This window comes from Bombina bombina, chromosome 1, assembly GCF_027579735.1.
Source record: "Bombina bombina isolate aBomBom1 chromosome 1, aBomBom1.pri, whole genome shotgun sequence".
NCBI lineage: Eukaryota > Metazoa > Chordata > Amphibia > Anura > Bombinatoridae > Bombina > Bombina bombina.
In genome coordinates, this window is record NC_069499.1 from 164,276,586 (window position 1) to 164,297,383 (window position 20,798).

Genomic DNA, 20,798 nt, shown 5'->3' on the forward strand with positions numbered 1-20,798 from the left:
GACTCCAGATTTGCAAAGACATTTTACAAGTGAATTCACCTGACTGGCCTCGCGCCAATCAAGATACTGAGTGCAATTATTTTTTTTTTCTGTTGGGCTATCATGGAATTATTTTTAAATCTCGTAATATTCTAATCTTTTTTTTTTCTCTCTCCAATCTTTGTTTCCAAACTTTTTCTCCCCCTCTGCTGTGTATCAAACCCCTCCTCCCATGTTTACCCTCCTTTCTCTTTCCACAGCCTTACACCTAACATCAGACTCCAGATTTGCAAGCACTAGCCCTCCAATCCCTTCCCACCACCACCCACCCTATTGTTTACCTTAATATGTACACACACCTTCTAACAGTAATCATGTGCAGCTGTCACTAATAATCCAGGATAGAGAAACCACTTCAGACTCACAGCCTTTGTACTGACATTTTACCACATTCTTTTACACTTTTCCAAAACTCACTTGCTCAGTCACCACACACTTCCCCCCCCCCCCATGTCATCACTCGCTCTCAGTTCACTCTGCCTTATATCAGACATATTTCCCTTCTCCCTTACCTTCTGTGTCCATTCCCTCTCCTTTAGATTATAAGCTTGAAAGCCTTTCTACCTGTAGGCCACTTTGTGTTTAAAGTGAACTACTACTGATTGTGCTCAAGGGCAGGGCATTCCTCTCCTTTTGCATAACTCAATTATTGCACCTACAACTGTTATTTAACCCTACTGTACTTGTTTGTGTATTACTGTAATGTTTTTATACTATGTATAGCGCTGCGTAATCTGCTGGTGCTTAAATAAATAAATGATAATAATAATATTAGCCTGGAAATTAAAACGTTTCCTTTTGTCTTTAGTGGAGCAGATAAAAAAAGAGCCCGAGCAGCCTACAGAAACTGTAAAACAGGAAGAAAAAGAGCCGCCCAAAGTTTCACAACAGGGAACAACTCCCAAAGGTCCTCCAGAGAAGAGAATGAGGCTGCAGTAGCCGGGAGGGCTGTGCTGTCATTGTATATGCACATTGTCTACAGTGAATTGACTGTTCAAACATGAACTGGATACAAAGACCTGCTAAACTGATACATGAAAGGGATACTTAGTACTATTATACATTATCCTTTTTTTATAACAATACTTAAAGTGAATGTCAAGTTTGACCAATGTGTGCCCGGTCTTTAAAAATCCTATTAAAAACAGGAACACTTTCATTCATCAAACTTTACATTTAACTTGTTTTGTTAAAATACCTTGAAAGCTGCTCCAGCGCTCCCCCCGCCCGTCGCAAGCCTCTTCATACGTCAGTAATGACAAATCCGGCTTCCTCCAATCACGGCTTCTCCCCCAGAGCAAACATTGCCTGAGGCCAAGCCGTGATTGGAGGAAGCTGGATTTGTGTACTATGCTAAATTACATCGCCACTGTTTTGTGAACCAGTACCTGATTTTTTTTTTTTAATCTTAGATTTAAAAAAAAAGGAAAATAAATAAATAAAGGGCATAACAAGTTATCAGTGATAAACTCGTGCTCTTTGTGGAACATCTACAGCAGGGTTTTGTGGGTAATGTGTACCTTTTGCACCACATGACCCTGATTGTCCTGCTTTGGTCAAGCCTTAACAAGAAAGTAGAACAAGCGTTTGCTCCACTGAAGGGAATTTGAAGAATACTAATGTGTTCTGGATTTAAGTTAAAAACCTGCAGCAAATACCTTAAATATTATTTATTAATAAACAGTCTTTCATTAATGTCCTTTTGTGGAGATTTGTCTTATTTAGTGCAAATGCTAACAGTACAAAACATTTTATTCTATGAAATGTGAAAAACGTGCAAACTAAAATTGAACGAGTTACTCTCAGTTGAGAGTATTTTTTGGTCTTTTTTTCAGGGGTTACAGTCCTACTGTTTTATATTTTATTCTGAAGGCTAACACCGTGTATTTTGTAACTAGTTATATTTGTCAGTTTACTAACTTACATACAGTTGATAACTGAACCAATAAGCAGCAGTTTTGCTGTACATTATAATGCTTTTTTTTTTTTATTTCATTCGTTTTTAAAAAGAAAAAACAAATTTGAGATATTTTTTGTTTGAAATTCATTTGAATTAATGGACACATTTGAAATGAATTTGGTCTTTTAGTTTCGCCTATCTACCACAACCCCAATTCCGAAAAAGTTGGGACAGTATGGAAAATGCTAAAAACAAACAAAAAGAGTGATTTGAAAATTCAATTCATCCTGTATTATATTGAAAACACATTTGATGTTTTACTTTGTGAATTTAATGTACTTTTGAAAATATACCCTCATTTCAAATCTAATGACTGCAACACACCCTAAAAAAGTTGGGACAGTCGACTGTTTACCAATGTGTCACATCACCTTTTCTTTTAATAAGACTTATCAAGAGTTTGGGCACTGAAGACACCAATTGGTTAAGTTTAGCAAGTGGAATTTCCCCCATTCATCCATTATGCATTTCTTCAGCTGCACAACTGTATGGGGCCTTCGTTGCCTTATTTTGTGCTTCATAATGCGCCACACATTCTCAATTGGAGACAGTTCAGGACTGCAGGCAGGCCATGCTAGCACCCGCACTCTCTGCTTACGCTACCATGCGCTTGTAATCCGGGCAGAATGTGGTTTAGCGTTGTCCTGCTGGAAAATGCAGGAATGTCCCTGGAAAAGACAATGTCTGAATGGCAGAAAATGTTGCTCCTAAATGTATACATATCTTTTCTCTTGTAAGATGTATCGAGTCCACGGATTCATCCATTACTTGTGGGATATTCTCCTTCCCAACAGGAAGTGGCAAAGAGAGCACACAGCAGAGCTGTCCATATAGCTCCCCCTCTAGCTCCACCCCCCAGTCATTCTCTTTGCCAGCTCTAAGCAATCGGAAGGGTAAAGTGAATGTGGTGTTAGAAATGTAGTTTTTATTTTCTACAAGCAAAAGTTTGTTATTTTAAATGGTACCGGTGTGTACTATTTACTCTCTAGCAGAAAGGAGATGAAGATTTCTGCAGGGAGGAAGATGATTTTAGCATGCTGTAACTAAAATCCACTGCTGTTCCCACAAAGGACTGAGGAGTGCAAGAAAACTTCAGTTGGGGGGAACGGTTTGCAGGTTAGGCTGCAATAAGGTATGTTCAGTGATTTATTTCTAGACAAGACAGTGATAATGCTAGAAAAGACTGTTAATATCCCCATGAGGGAAGGGTAAGCTGTATTCAGAGACTAAGTATGGAATTTCAAGCTTACATAGCAGGGCTAGTTTATGCTGGTTGACACTACTTTCATGGCAAACGTTTTTTATTGAAAATATCGTTTTTTTGAGACACTTTGAAGGTTCCTTTGGGTTTCTTTCAGGGGTTGTTACCCACATGGCTATTATTAAAACACTTGGGAGTGTTTCTTTAGGCCTCACAAGCACCGGAGTGAGGTGGGAGGGGCCTAATTTTGCGCCTCAGATGCGCAGTTATATTTGACTAGAAGTTCAGGCTGTTTCACATGGAGGGTCCTGCTGCAGTTTGAGAGCCTATAAGAAGCTTTTTCCCCACAAATCTGGTTCCTAAGGGCAGGTAGGGCCACAGCAGAGCTGTGGCAAGGTACTGAACGTTTTTTAACCGTTTTTTGGCTTACTGTCGATCCGGTTTTGGCATTAAGGGGTTAATCGTTTTTATTGCTAGTGGTGCAATCTTACTAATGCTTTAGGTACATACTGTAAAAATTTCGAAAAGTTTGCTGCATTTTTTCACTGTTTTGTAAAATTGTGTGCCTTTTTTATCTCTTAAAGGCACAGTAACGTTTTTTTTCAAAGTGTGTTTTTACTTGATTAAAGTGATTTCCAAGCCTGTTTGTTTTACTACTAGTCTGTTAAACATGTCTGACACCAAGGAAAATCCTTGTTCAATGTGTTTAGAAGCCATGGTGGAACCCCCTCTCAGAATGTGTCCCAATTGTACTGATATGTCTATACACTTTAAAGAACATATTGTTGCACTTAAAAATGTGGCCCAAGATGATTCTCAGACAGAAGGTAACGAGGTTAGCCCGTCAACCTCTCCCCAAGTGTCACAACCAGTTACGTCCGCTCAAGCGACGCCTAGCACCTCTAGTGCGTCTAACTCTTTTACCTTGCAAGACTTGGCGGCAGTTATGAATAATACCCTCTCAGTGTTTTTATCTAAACTGCCCGAGTTACCTGCAAAGCGTGATAGCTCTGTTTTAAGAACAGATACTGAGCATTCTGACGCTTTAGTAGCCGTATCAGATATACCCTCACAACACTCAGAAGTGGGGGCGAGGGATGTGCTGTCGGAGGGAGAAATTTCCGATTCAGGAAAGGTTCCTCCTCAGACAGATTCAGATACGTTGGCTTTTAAATTTAAACTAGAACACCTCCGCTTATTGCTCAAGGAGGTATTAGTTACTCTGGATGACTGCGACCCTATGATGGTTCCAGAGAAATTGTGTAAAATGGACAAGTACCTAGAAGTTCCCGTTTACACTGATGTGTTCCCGGTGCCTAAGAGGATTGCGGATATCGTTACTAGGGAGTGGGATAGACCAGGTATTCCCTTTGTTCCCCCTCTTGTTTTTAAGAAGATGTTCCCCATATCTGACCCCATGCGGGACTCGTGGCAGATGGTCCCTAAGGTGGAGGGGGCTATTTCTTCACTTGCTAAACGCACAACCATACCAATTGAAGACAGTTGTGCTTTTAAAGACCCTATCGATAAAAAATTAGAGGGTTTACTTAAGAAAATTTTTGTTAAACAAGGTTTTCTTCTCCAACCTATTGCGTGCATTGTTCCTGTAACTACTGCAGCTGCTTTCTGGTTCGAGGCGCTGGAAGATGCGCTCCAGACGGAGACCTCATATGAGGACATTATGGACAGAATTAAGGCTCTTAAGCTGGCTAATTCTTTTATCACAGATGCCGCTTTCCAACTAGCTAAGTTAGCGGCAAAGAATTCAGGTTTCGCCATTTTAGCGCGTAAGGCGCTATGGCTAAAGTCCTGGTCGGCCGATGTGTCGTCAAAATCCAAACTCTTGAACATCCCTTTCAAAGGAAAGACCCTCTTCGGGCCTGAATTGAAAGAGATTATTTCAGAAATCGCTGGGGGAAAAGGCCATGCTCTCCTTCAGGACAAGTCCTTTAAGACAAAGAACAAACAAAATAATTTTCGTTCCTTTCGGAATTTCAGGAGCGGTCTCGCTTCATCCTCCCCTTCTACAAAGCAAGAGGGTAACGCTTCACAACCCAGGTCAGCCTGGAAACCTTACCAGGGCTGGAACAAAGGTAAACAGGCCAAGAAGCCTGCAGCTGCCTCCAAGACAGCATGATGGGGTAGCCCCAGATCTGGGACCGGATCTAGTAGGGGGCAGACTCTCTCTCTTCGCTCAGGCCTGGGCAAGAGACATACACGATCCCTGGGCCTCAGAGATTGTATCCCAGGGATATCTTCTGGAATTCAAGGACTCCCCTTCAAGGGGAAGGTTCCACATTTCTCGTCTGTCTACAGACCAGACAAAGAAAGAGGCGTTCTTACGCTGTGTAGAAGACCTACATACAATGGGAGTGATCCACCCTGTTACAATTGAGGAACAAGGGCTGGGTTTTTACTCAAACCTGTTTGTGGTTCCCAAGAAAGAAGGAACTTTCAGACCAATCCTGGTTCTCAAAATTCTAAACAAATTCCTCAGAGTCCCATCATTCAAGATGGAGACCATTCGGACAATCTTACCAATGATCCAGGAGGGTCAATATATGACCAACGTGGATCTAAATGATGCGTATCTGCACATTCCTATCCATAAAGATCATCACCAGTTTCTCAGGTTCGCCTTTCTGGACAAGCATTACCAGTTTGTGGCTCTTCCTTTCGGGTTGGCCACTGCTCCCAGAATTTTCACAAAGGTGCTAGGGTCCCTGCTGGCAGTTCTAAGACCGCGGGGCATAGCAGTGGCGCCTTATCTAGACGACATCTTAATTCAGGCGTTGACTTTCCAAAGAGCCAAGTCTCACACGGAAATTGTATTGGCCTTTCTGAGGTCTCACGGGTGGAAGGTGAACATCAAAAAGAGTTCTCTCTCCCCCCTCACAAGAGTTTCCTTCCTAGGAACTTTAATAGACTCGGTAGAAATGAAAATATTTCTGACGGTCAGAAAGTTAAAACTCTTAACCACTTGCCGAGCCCTTCATTCCATTCCTCGGCCATCTGTAGCTCAGTGCATAGAGACAATCGGACTAATGGTAGCGGCAATGGACATAGTCCCTTTTGCACGGATACACCTCAGACCACTGCAACTATGCATGCTCAAACAGTGGAATGGGGATTATGCAGATTTGTCTCCTCAAATACAGCTGGACCAGGGGACCAGAGATTCTCTTCTCTGGTGGTTGTCTCAGGGAATGTGTTTCCGCAAACCAGAGTGAATCATTGTAACGACCGACGCCAGTCTGTTGGGCTGGGGTGCAGTCTGGGACTCCCTGAAAGCTCAGGGCTTATGGTCTTGGGAAGAAGCTCTTCTCCCGATAAACATTCTGGAACTGAGGGCGATATTCAACGCGCTTCAGGCATGGCCTCAGCTAGCTGCGGCCAAATTCATCAGATTTCAGTCGGACAACATCACGACTGTAGCTTACGTTAATCATCATGAGGGAACAAGAAGTTCCCTAGCAATGATGGAAGTAACCAAAATAATCAGGTGGACGGAGGATCACTCTTGCCATCTCTCAGCAATTCACATCCCAGGAGTAGACAACTGATAAGCAGATTTTTTAAGTCGTCAGACTTTTCACCCGGGGGAGTGGGAACTCCACCCGGAGGTATTTGCCCAGCTGACTCAGCTATGGGGCACTCCAGAATTGGATCTGATGGCGTCCCGTCAGAATACCAAGCTTCCTCTTTACGGGGCCAGGTCCCGGGATCCCCAGGCGGTGCTGATAGATGCTCTAGCAGCGCCTTGGTCCTTCAATCTGGCCTATGTTTTTCCACCGTTTCCTCTCCTCCCTCGTCTGGTTGCCAGAATCAAGCAGGAGAGGGCTTCGGTGATTCTAATAGCGCCTGCGTGGCCACGCAGGACCTGGTATGCAGACCTAGTGGACATGTCATCTGTTCCACCATGGCCACTACCAATGAGGCAGGACCTTCTAATACAAGGTCCTTTCAAGCATACAAATCTAATTTCTCTGCGTCTGACTGCTTGGAGATTGAATGCCTAATTCTATCAAAGCGTGGTTTCTCTGAGTCGGTTATTGATACCCTGATTCAGGCTAGAAAGCCTGTCACCAGGAAAATCTACCATAAGATTTGGTGAAAATATCTCTTTTTTTGGTGCGAATCCAAGGGTTACTCATGGAGTAAGATTAGGATTCCCAGGATATTGTCCTTTCTCCAAGAAGGATTGGAGAAAGGATTATCAGCTAGTTCCTTAAAAGGACAGATATCTGCTTTGTCTATTCTTTTACACAAACGTCTGGCAGAGGTACCAGACGTTCAAGCGTTTAGTCAGGCTTTAGTCAGAATCAAGCCTGTTTATAGACCTGTGGCTCCGCCATGGAGTCTGAATTTAGTTCTTTCAGTTCTGCAAGGGGTTCCGTTTGAACCTTTACATTCCATAGATATTAAACTTTTATCTTGGAAAGTTTTGTTTTTGGTAGCTATCTCTTCTGCTCGAAGAGTTTGAGTTATCTGCTTTACAGTGTGATTCACCTTACCTGGTTTTCCATGCAGATAAGGTAGTTTTGCGTACCAAACCCGGTTTTCTTCCTAAGGTTGTGTCTAATAAGAATATTAACCAGGAAATTGTTGTTCCTTCTCTGTGTCCTAATCCTTCTTCGAAGAAGGAACGTCTGTTACACAATCTTGATGTGGTTCGTGCTTTAAAGTTCTATTTACAAGCAACTAAGGATTTCAGACAAACAACTTTGTTTGTTATCTATTCTGGTAAGAGGAGAGGTCAGAAGGCGACTGCTATCTCTCTTTCCTTTTGGCTGAAAAGCATCATCCGTTTGGCCTATGAGACTGCTGGCCAGCAGCCTCCCGAAACAATTACTGCTCATTCTACCAGAGCAGTGGCTTCCACGTGGGCTTTTAAAAATGAGGCTTCTGTTGAACAGATTTGTAAGGCAGCGACTTGGTCTTTGCTGCATACTTTTTCCAAATTTTCCAAATTCGATACTTTTGCTTCTTCAGAGGCTATTTTTGGGAGAAAGGTTTTACAAGCAGTGGTGCCTTCCATTTAAGGTACCTGTCTTGTTTCCTCCCTTCATCCGTGTCCTAAAGCTTTGGTATTGGTATCCCATAAGTAAAGGATGAATCCGTGGACTCGATACATCTTACAAGAGAAAACAGAATTTATGCTTACCTGATAAATTACTTTCTCTTGTGATGTATCGAGTCCACGGCCCACCCTGGCTATTTGGTCAGGTAGCTTTTTTGTTTAAACTACAGTCACCACTGCACCCTATGGTTTCTCCTTTTTCTTCCTAACCTTTGGTCGAATGACTGGGGGGTGGAGCTAGAGGGGGAGCTATATGGACAGCTCTGCTGTGTGCTCTCTTTGCCACTTCCTGTTGGGAAGGAGAATATCCCACAATAAAGGATGAATCCGTGGACTCGATACATCACAAGAGAAAGTAATTTATCAGGTAAGCATAAATTCTGTTTTTTGCATTAATGGTGCCCTCACAGATGTGCAAGTTACCCATACCATGGGCACTGACACACCCTTTTACCATAACAGATGCTGGCTTTTGGGCATGATGTTGGTAACAGCTCGAATGGTCCTTTTTCTCTTTGGCCCGGAGAACACAACGGCTGTTTTTTCAAAAAAGTATTTGAAAGGTTGACTCGTCGGACCACAAAACACGGTTCCACTGTGCTACTGTCCATTTCAGATGAGACCCAGTCTAGGGAAGTCAGTGGGGCTTCTGGACAGTGTTGATTAATGGCTTCTACTTTGCATAGTAAAGCCTTAACTTGCATCTGTAGATGCAGCGGCAAAAGGTGTTGACTGACAAAGGTTTACCAAAGTATTCCCGAGCCCATGTCAGGATATCCTTTACAGACTTTCGGCCTTGCCCTTTACACACCGTGATTTGACCAGATTCCTTGAATCTTTTAATTACATTGTGCACTGTAAACGTTGAAATACCCCAAATCCTACCGTTTTGTCTTTGGCGAATGTTGTTCTCAAAGTGTTGGATTATTCGTTGACGCATCTGTTGGTAGATTGGTGAGCCTCGACTAGAATTGCCACCTCGGCCATGTTTTCCTGGACATTTATAAGTTACACATGCTGTAGGGTGTGCAGGGAGGAACATATGTTGTGCTGTTCATCAGCACTATTCATGTGATGTCCAGAGGCACAATACATGTTCCGCCCTGCTTACCCTGCATCATGCATAACTCATAAGTGTCCAGGAAAACATGGCCGAGGTAGCAACCCTAACCTCGACCCATCCTTGCTCTTGAAGGACCAGACCTTTTTTGGAGGCTCCTTACATACTATGATTACATGATTGCCTCACCTGTTTCACATCACCACCTTATTTCAACTTGTCACATCGCTATTAGTCCTTAATTGCCCCGTCCCAACTTTTGTGGAGTGTGTTGTGTCATCTGATTTGAAATTAATGTACATTTTCAAAAATACATTAAATTCACAAAGTAAAACATCAAATAATGTGTTAATGTGTTTTCAATATAGTACAGGGTGAATTGAATTTTCAAATTACGTTTTGTTTTATTTTTTTTGCATTTTCTGTACTGTCCCAACTTTTTTGGAATTGGGATTGTAAATGGTAAACTAAATTAACAAATTAGTTCAGTTTGTTTAGTTAATGAACAAATTTTAGATAAAAAATGTCACGTTTTACCCTTTAACAAATGATACCAAGAGAACAAAGCACATTTGACAATAGAAGTAGATTGTAAACTTCTTTAATATTGCTTGTTCATAATAGATATCCCACATTCAGCTGTCCCAATATTGGTGAATTACAACTAGTGTAAATACCAAACACAACCATATATACAACAAAAATAAAAAAAAACTTATGACTGTACTTTTTAGTCTATAAATAATATACTTAAAGGATATGGCTCAGATTTTTCAGTCCATCAGTTAATCGTGCCCCATGAAGGGCTATTATAGTGCAACAATTACATGCTTTAATTTTTGATTTTATTGTTCATAATTTTAGCACTACCAAACCTGCAAGTCTACTTGTTTAACCTCTGCAAAAGTGTTAAACACAAAGTTAAAGTATCACTCAGGAGCAGCAGAGAACTGCTGGTCCTGAGTAGACACGGCAGTGAGCAAATCAACATCGCAAGTTGCATGGCCCACCTGTGTGATTGCTATTGCTGATTGGCTCAATTCAGTGTCCACTTGAGATGAAAAAAAGTATAGATTTTTCTTCTAATATATGTATATGTTGATAGGGTTACAGTCTAAAGCAGTGAATGTATTTTTAATGGAGTAAACTTCATGTGTTGGGGTTTGCCTTTTTCATAAAGCAAGCTGATTGTTATGTGTAACATCACAGGTACGACCATAAGAAATAGGGGTTATGCATACATGTGACCTTGTGACACCTCAGCTGCTGGGCTATTCGAGATTAATTTTTTTGGCAGATTTGGAGTCATGTTGATCTGCCTGTAACTGGGCTGTTTGGGGTGTGGTTGGGTTGAGTTGGGCATTTCTGGGCTGGATTTAGATGGCTGTAAGTAGCAGGATAGTCAGCAGTCCAGAGCTCCCAAATTTGGACTATTCTACAACATGCTGGATGTTTGAATTTCTTGCTTGAATGGGCAGTAACATTTTTATGATTCAAACACCATGCAATTTATTATTGTATCATTGCTATTCTGCATAATTTTCTTGGTATACTTTTGTTGAAAAAACATATACAGTATATTTTATAGACATATATACTGTATGTGTGTGTAGAAAGAGTACAACAATACAGCGCTTGGTAGTTAAATACCCCAGAAACCTAATAATTAGAACCTCAAAGAGACCTAGACCGCTGCCAAAAAACCAAACAGACCTGCAGGGGCCCCGCCTGTGCACACCTATTGTAAAAGAAAATAGAAAAATTGGGTGCAAAGATAGGAAATAGGCACGGAAAAAGATCACTCAGAGGTCTAATACTATGAAACAGATATAGATATAAGAATGTATATAATTATATACAATATGCACTAAAAGTAGCAAATCGCAAATAATTAGAACAATGGGTAGTAAAAAGTCTGTTTCAACAGTGTGTATAAAAAACATACAATTCTATAAACCATAAAAGTGCAGTGCATAGATTCTCACTTAAAAGATGTTACACTTCCAGAATTGAAGTGCAGAATAAATACAAATATTAAATCAAATGAATTAAATTCAGTAGATATTCTTATAAAAAAGCTCAAATACATCAGTTATCCAAAAATATAAATGAGAATGAAAGTCTTGCACAGATATTAGTTTGCAAGAACAAGTTCAAGCATAGTGGTGCAATAGTCCTTAAATTGGTGAATAGGGGCCAAAAATAAACAGTCCCCCGATTCTCAGGTGCAAGGAAACTTCTTTCCAATATATGACCAGTTGGTGTGCTCAAACCTGTTATAATAAGTAGAATTGCTACTTACTAGAAGTTACCCCAACCATATGAGGTAAGTGCCACATAAAACAAACAGTCAGTGAGCTGCCCAGCTGAGTATTGATCCACTTTCAAAAACTTTATCAGGCTCAGATCCACTCCCCTCTCCATGTTACCAGGATCCAGAGACCAAGTCAGGGGAAAACAAAACACATATAGGATAGTGCAACACCGTTTAAGTAAAGTAGCCAATTTTTTTTTATTTTTTTTTTAAATATTTATTTTTATTGAGGTTGTGCGAATAATACAGCATGAGTGGGTTACCCCAAAATGCACATAACATGAATAACAAGACCTTCATATAAACATTCAAAGGTATAAGTTAATATGATAAACCAAGGAATACATAGTAGGGGAAAATCTGAAACCTCAGTTTTATAGTCTCTACTTTAGAGGGTTTCCTCATATGGCACATAAGGTCACTCTTGTACCTTAAAACACTTATGTATTCTAGAGGAAAATTAGTTTTTGAAATGGCTACTTTTGGGCCTATATATATATTTAATATGAGAAAAGTCATATTGATGAGGGGTCCATCATTGCTACTATGTTAGGATGAGAAAACAGCTAAAACAAATAAACAACAAATGAACAAATGGGAGAGAGGCTTACCGGCAAACATTGTCACATAAAACAGAAGTAACAAAAAACACAGATCAGGCATGGGTCCATGCGCCCTACTGCACTCTCTGAAAACTTTGTCTGCTAATACTGCTTAGTTATAAGAACTGGGGGGCAAACTGAAAGTGCCATCTTATGGACCTTAAAACTGTACACAGTATAGGCATATACACAGTAAGATATATAGACAAACTATATGCAGTGTAGTAGAATTGTATGGGTAAGGAGTAACATATCAGAAGCTCATAGGGGGAATTTTAGACTAAAAGTAGAGCTCAATTTTCAAAATATCAAATATTTTAGGCAAGTTTAATCTCACAGCTCACACATAGAGGGGAAATATATATAAAAAGAACTACAATTAAGAAGGAAATAAAATATATGCATAAACATAGCAGAATCAAAACGTATGTACAAAACATATCATATCACCCTTCCCAGAGCTACATGCATTAGACTATTCCATCTTCATAGACAGCTCATTTAGGATATGCAATTAAGTAAATATAGAAACCCCCAATATTATTTAGCAGAAAGCAAATGAGAGATTTGTTACCCTCTCATGGAACACTTTAACTATTAGTACTGTTACCTTACAAAAACTACAAGCAAAGATGTGGTATCTCTGAGGTGGGGAAGGTAGGGCAGTATAAGTCTCCTAAACGTAAGGTACTGCAAAAGTCTACCTAGCATAACATCTTAAGGGATTTTATATGTAAGCAGATCAGAGCAATAAACGTATAAACCGGTACTCATCAGTATTTTTAAAACAGACTCGGCTGCTCATTTCCATCTGACCGTTCTGAGATCAACCAATTCCTGACTTGTTATGTCTCTGGTAACTTTCAGTCTCTGCAGCTTTGGTCAGCTCGGGTAAGGTTAGAGCATGCAGATCTGGGGACCGTATTTTGCTCAGTAGGCTCTCAATATCCCCTAATGCAGTGGCCTCCCTGTACTTTTGTGTTTTGCCGGAATTGCCCGCATCTAAATGAAAATTAGTCGCTCTCTCCAGTCCTGCAGAGGGGACTTCCCAGAGGTTTACCCCTTCGTGACCATCATATGCCGTCTCAGGAGGTTTCTTTGCATTACCATCGGATGCTGCCTTATTAGATCTTCCGAGGCTCTGGTCGGGCAGGATTTCTGTATCAGCCTCTATACCGGGAACTTTCCGGACCTTGATGGGGCTCTGGACTGGAATTATGTGGCCCTCGCTCTGCAGGTGTTGCACTGGTGCGGGAGTTCCTAAGCAGCTGCTTTTTAGTTTCCTCCCCAAATGGAAGGTGGGGGCTTGCCTAGGTACTGTTCTTATTCTGCCCGGTGCGGGCTTGACAGCCATAGTTTGGCTAAACTGGTCTTTGCAGACTGGTATGGGACTCTTAGCTACTGGGGCGGCTACAAGGAGATCGCATAGCTCCTTTGTCAGAGTCCGGAAATGTTCCTCTATGAGCTGGGTCATCTGTGACTCCCATCTGTTCAGGGCCTCCATTTTCGGTGTATGGTTGCGGTTGAATGGTGATAACTCCTTCAATATTTAGAGCTAGCTAGATAGTCCCTCCTGTGAGTGGATCAGGTATCGAGAATAGTCCTAATTTTAGGACACCGTAACCCCGGCAGTGGGGGGGGGGTTAGTATGCGGCAGCCCCGGACCTGTGTTCTGAAACCTCCACGAGGCCCGACTTAAGATGGCTTCCGGGCCTGCAAGAAGACCACAACACAGCCGTCTCAGAGAACATAGGCAAAAACAAAGTCAGAACATCAGCTCTTAGAGTATATGCAAACTGAAGCAATATATAAGGTCGGATATATCCAATTAGTGGAATATTTTGTAGACTTGATATAGATAATTTGCAAAAATCTTCTCAGCCTCACGGAGCTTCACAGAGACATGTCTTGCCTCTTTGAGAGCAGGCTCCACCCCCCAAAGTAGCCAATTTTTATTATAACATTAGTAAAACATGCTTACACTTTAGAACCTCAATTCAAAAATGAGGTATCAGTAAAACATCAATAAATACATAGAAGCAGTTCTTCCAATAAACGAAAGTCTGATGTGCAATTAGTGTGACAAGGATCAATATTAGCCCCAGTAGCGTATACAACCTCACCGGATGACTTCGGATTACTCCTTACGCGTTTCGAAGGCGTCTAACAGTCTTTTAATGCCTTCTTCATCAGAGGATTTATGTATACTGAAAGATCAGATCACTTACTAATAAAGCGGAGGGGTTGTGGCCTGCCTCTTGGTTTAATCTAATCCTATTGGTCTTCTGTAGGTCACATGTGTGTGACAAATGGAGGTGTGTGAATTAACAAAGACTTTATTATCTGCATAGTTGGGAGAGTGTATAAATACGTGTATTAACTACGTTCTTACTTCCCATCCTTTGAAATCACTGTAGAATTATTAGTCCCTATGTGAAATAACATTATAGACTTAATAGCTGGGGGTATGTTAGTAACGCTTACTCCCGGGTTATGAAATAACTGTGCTGTTGCACTATCCTATATGTGTTTTGTTTTCCCCTGACTTGGTCTCCTGATCCTGGTAACGTGGAGAGGGGAGTGGATCCGAGCCTGATAGCGTTTTTGAAAGTGGATCACTACTCAGCTGGGCAGCTCACTGACTGTTTGTTTTATGCTCATTTGATTGGGGTAACTTCTAGTAAATAGGAATTCTACTTATTATCACGGGTTTGAGCACACCAACTGGTCTTATATTGTAAAGAAGTTTCCTTGCACCTGGAAATCGGGGGACTGTTTATTTTTGGCTCCTAATAACCAATTTAAAGTGAATGTAAATTTTGATGCTAAAGTGCCCGGTTTTTAAAACTTTGATTAAAAACAGGGGCACTTTAATTCATCAATATTTTCATTTCACTCCTGTTGTGAAAATAAACTTACTTTTTAATCTTCACAGCAGCTCCAGCTTCCTCCACCTGTTTCAAAGCCTCTTCCTGGGTCTAAAATGAGGTATCTGGCTTCCTCCAATCACAGCAGTGAATCAGACACTGAATCCCCCGGGGGGGAATCTGTGATTGGAGGATGACCTATCAATCATTTCTGACAGCAGAAATGGCTTGTGAGACCGGAGGAAGCAGCAGCTGCTGTGAAGATTAAAAGGTAAGTTTTTTTGTCACAACAGGAGTGAAATGTACATTTTTATGAATTAAAGTGCCCCTGTTTTTAATCAAAGTTTTAAAAACCGGGTACTTAAACATCAAAATTTACATTCACTTTAAGGACTATTGCACCACTATGCTTGAACTTGTTCTTGCAAACTAATATCTGTGCAAGACTTTCATTCTCATTTAAATTTTTGGATAACTGATGTATTGACAGGGATAGGCAAGGTGTTCGTACACAGACACTGGTGTCCGTGACTAGCCCTTGCAGTGTCCGCCACAACCTTATTATATCTTTTCTTTCTGATTAAATAATAGGAATAAAAAAAATATGTAGTGTGAATAAAGTTAGTGACTTGTCAAGAGACTGCTAGTGATATTGGGTTATAAGTTATGGAATAAAGCCTGAGTGAAATACTGGATGTTTATCTGCATCTGTATAATAACACCCAGCTCTATACAAAGACACAGTAGTGACACTGGCACATGTGTATAGCCAGACAAGGGCTGGTTATAGGGTCAGTGTTATCTGCATCAGTATAATAACACCCAGCACTATATAATGACACAGTAGTGACACTGGCTCATGGGTATAGCCAGACAAGGGCTGGTTATAGGGTCAGTGGTATCTAGTACATCAGTATAATAACACCCAGCACTATATAATGACACAGTAGTGACATTGGCACATGGGTATAGCCAGACAAGGGCTGGTTATAGGGTCAGTGTTATCTGCATCAGTATAATAACACCCAGCACTATATAATGACACAGTAGTGACACTGGCTCATGGGTATAGCCAGACAAGGGCTGGTTATAGGGTCAGTGTTATCTGCATCAATATAATAACACCCAGCACTATATAATGACACAGTAGTGACACTGACTCATGGGTATAGCCAGACAAGGGCTGGTTATAGGGTCAGTGTTATCCAGTGACGTGCAGTGAGGTCAGAGGCTGGTGAGGCACTAGATATGATACGCCGGAGAAACACATGTACAGAGGGCCGCAAGTACCCCCAACAGGGCAGGTTTAAATGATAGCTGAACCAGTACACAGGTGACATAATCAGGTGATGGGTGAGAGCAAGTTAGTAACCACTGAGTTACTGATCAGCTGATTACTTCACCTGTGTACTGATTCAGCTATAATGAAAACCTGGCCTGTTGGGGGTACTTGAGGACCATTGTTGAGAAACACTGCAATAAAGCTCTAGCTCATCGGAAATTTATTGATTACCTGGAGAATAAAGCACAATACTCTGCTCACTGACACCCACACACACTCTGCTCACATACACACTCACACAATTCTGTGATACAGTGCCAGTTACTAAGCAATTAGAATGATACACAATCTCTTCTCTACTCACTACTGTATTGTAAAAATAGAAATAATTTACCATACAAATTTTAAACAAAGGACAAGTTATCAATACTGCCAACACAGCTGCTGCAATATGGTGTTCAAGAAACGCACGTGCACATCCCACTTAGGTATGCTCTTCAACAAAGTACACCAAAGGATACCAAAAGAATGAAGTACACAATAAAAGTAAAATAGAAAGTATATTTATTTATTTTTTCTGTGCAATTTCTATCTGAATGATGGAAATGTTATTATGACTTTCATGTTCCTTTCAAAAACTAATTTGATTTGCTGACATAGGGCCAGTAACAATTGATGCTAATTCTCAAAATATAAATAACTAGAAAAGTCTATTAAAATAGCATGCTCTACCTCAATCATGAAAGTTTAATTTTAAATGTCTCCCTTTGACTATGTGTTTAACCAGTTACTTTACAGTAGCATTATTTCTAAAAACATTTAACAACTGCAATAATTACATATATTTTTTAAATGACTCATTATCTCCTTTTTATTAATATAAACTTGTATAAAAGCAGCACATATTAAAAACACAATGCAACAGCTTTCAATTGATTTGTGAATTACAAGTTAACAGCAGTCTTTAAATAAATGGAGACACAGAGAAACATAAAAATAGATATTGCATCCTCTGACTGAACAGACATAACATATATGGAGTTTGTACCTAATTAAATCAAATAACCATGAAAAAGGGAGGCTTAGCAATATTCAATGTAAAAAACTTTAATTTAAATAATGTGGACACTGCACACTTAACTTCAAACTCTGGGTTTTAAATTGTGGATTAAAATTTGAATTGACCCTTTGACTTCCTGTCAGTATTGGGTTATGCTCACTTACTGTCCCCCCCCCCCCCCCCCGTTAATGAGCTGTATCTGAACACAATTTGTGAATCTCAAGAGACGTAGAATACTACTTTACTCTTCTGCTTGGTGTCATCTGTTCTTAGGTTACCTCAGCTTCCAGTTGTGTCACATGACCCTGCTCACTACATCCTCCTTCTGATTAATCTATATATGCTTCACTTGCTAGGAGGCATCAAGAGGGGTGCCTCCTATTGGTACCAATTTCTGCTGCTAATATATTGACAGAACACAGGTGGCGCTGCAGCACAGCTTTTCCTTTGACCCATTTACTGCAATAGAGAGAGGCGTTCCTGTACCTGCCTCTCCATAGCATTACATGGGGGGGAAATATTTTTTTGGGGACTTTTTTTTTTTAATTAAAATTTAATTAAGCTTTGGCCACATATGGCAGGGTAGGCACTGCCTCCCCTGCCTCCAATGAGTGCACATCCCTGGTGTTATCTGCATCAATATAATAACACCCAGCACTATATAATGACACAGTAGTGACACTGGCACATGGGTATAGCTAGAGGAGGGCTGGTTATAGGGTCAGTGGTATCTGCATCAGTATAATAACACCCAGCGTTATATAATGACACAGTAGTGACACTGGCACATGTGTATAGCCAGACAAGGGCTGGTTATAGGGTCAGTGTTATCTGCATCAATATAATAACACCCAGCACTATATAATGACACAGTAGTGACACTGGCACATGCGTATAGCCAGAGGACGGCTGGTTAAAAGGGTCAGTGGTATCTGCATCAGTATAATAACACCCAGCGTTATAAAATAACACAGTAGTGACACTGCCTCATGGGTATAGCCAGAGGAGGGCTGGTTATAAAATAAGTGGTATCTGCATCAGTATAATAACACCCAGCACTATTTAATGACACAGTAGTGACACTGGCACATGGGTATAGCCAGAGGAGGGCTGGTTATAGGATCAGTGGTATCTGCATCAGTATAATAACACCCAGCACTATATAATGACACAGTAGTGACACTGGCCCATGGGTATAGTTAGAGGAGGGCTGGTTATAGAATCAGTGGTATCTGCATCAGTATAATAACACCAAGCACTATATAATGACACAGTAGTGACACTGGCTCATGGGTATAGCCAGACAAGGGCTGGTTATAGGGTCAGTGTTATCTGCATCAATATAATAACACCCAGCACTATATAATGACACAGTAGTGACACTGGCTCATGGGTATAGCCAGACAAGGGCTGGTTATAGGGTCAGTGTTATCTGCATCAATATAATAACACCCAGCACTATATAATGATACAGTAGTGACACTGGCACATGGGTATAGCTAGAGGAGGGCTGGTTATAGGGTCAGTGATATCTGCATCAGTATAATAACACCCAGCGTTATATAATGACACAGTAGTGACACTGGCACATGTGTATAGCCAGACAAGGGCTGGTTATAGGGTCAGTGTTATCTGCATCAATATAATAATACCCAGCACTATATAATGACACAGTAGTGACACTGGCACATGCGTATAGCCAGAGGAGGGCTGGTTAAAAGGGTCAGTGGTATCTGCATCAGTATAATAACACCCAGCGTTATAAAATAACACAGTAGTGACACTGGCAAATGGGTATAGCCAGGCAAGGGCTGGTTATAAAATAAGTGGTATCTGCATCAGTATAATAACACCCAGCACTATTTAATGACACAGTAGTGACACTGGCACATGGGTATAGCCAGAGGAGGGCTGGTTATAGGATCAGTGGTATCTGCATCAGTATAATAACACCCAGCACTATATAATGACACAGTAGTGACACTGGCCCATGGGTATAGTTAGAGGAGGGCTGGTTATAGAATCAGTGGTATCTGCATCAGTATAATAACACCAAGCACTATATAATGACACAGTAGTGACACTGGCTCATGGGTACAGACAGAGGAGGGATGGTTATAGGATCAGTGGTATCTGCATCAGTATAATAACACCCAGCACTATATAATGACACAGTAGTGACACTGGCTCATGGGTATAGCCAGAAGAGGGCTGGTTATAGGATCAGTGGTATCTGCATCAGTATAATCACACCCAGCACTATATAATGACACAGTAGTGAAACTGCCTCATGGGTATAGCCAGAAGAGGGCTGGTTATAGGATCAGTGGTATCTGCATCAGTATAATAACACCCAGCACTATATAATGACACAGTAGTGACACTGCCTTATGGGTATAGCTAGAGGAGGGCTGGTTATAGGATCAGTGGTATCTGTATCAGTATAATAACACCCAGCTCTATATAATGACACAGTAGTGACACTGCCTCATGGGTATAGCCAGAGGAGGGCTGGTTATAGAATCAGTGGTATCTGCATCAGTATAACACCAAGCACTATATAATGACACAGTAGTGACACTGCCTCATGGGTATAGCCAGAGGGGGGCTGGTTATAGGATCAGTGATATCTGCATCAGTATAATAATACCAAGCACTATATAATGACACAGTAGTGACACTGCCTCATGGGTATAGCCAGAGGGGGGCTGGTTATAGGATCAGTGATATCTGCATCAGTATAATAATACCAAGCACTATATAATGACACAGTAGTGACACTGCCTCATGGGTATAGCCAGAAGAGGGCTGGTTATAGGATCAGTGGTATCTGCATCAGTATAATAACACCCAGCACTATATAATGACACAGTAGTGATATTGGCACATGGGTATAGCCAGAGGAGGGCTGGTTATAGGATCAGTGGTATCTGCATCAGTATAATCACACCCAGCACTATATAATGACACAGTAGTGACACTGCCTCATGGGTATAGCCAGAAGAGGGCTGGTTATAGGATCAGTGATATCTGCATCAGTATAATAACACCCAGCGCTATATAATGACACAGTAGTGACACTGGCACATGGGTATAGCCAGAGGGGGGCTGGTTATAGGATCAGTGATATCTGCATCAGTATAATAACACCCAGCACTATATAATGACACAGTAGTGACACTGCCTCATGGGTATAGCCAGAGGGGGGCTGGTTATAGGATCAGTGATATCTGCATCAGTATAATAACACCCAGCGCTATATAATGACACAGTAGTGACACTAGCACATGGGTATAGCCAGAGGAGGGCTGGTTATAGGATCAGTGATATCTG

At 41.0% G+C, this 20,798-nt stretch overlaps 1 protein-coding gene across 2 annotated transcripts in view; it reads left to right on the forward strand.

Moving 5' to 3' along the window:
- Nucleotides 1-1,738, forward strand: part of MED6 (mediator complex subunit 6) — a 28,152-nt gene extending 26,414 nt beyond the window's left edge. For both annotated transcript variants that reach the window (XM_053697695.1, XM_053697696.1), the window contains one exon: nt 848-1,738. In XM_053697695.1, coding sequence (XP_053553670.1) covers nt 848-978 — 131 coding nt within the window. In that variant the 3' untranslated portion in view covers nt 979-1,738. The remainder of the gene's footprint in view (nt 1-847) is intronic.
- The last annotated feature ends 19,060 nt before the right edge of the window (nt 1,739-20,798 follow it).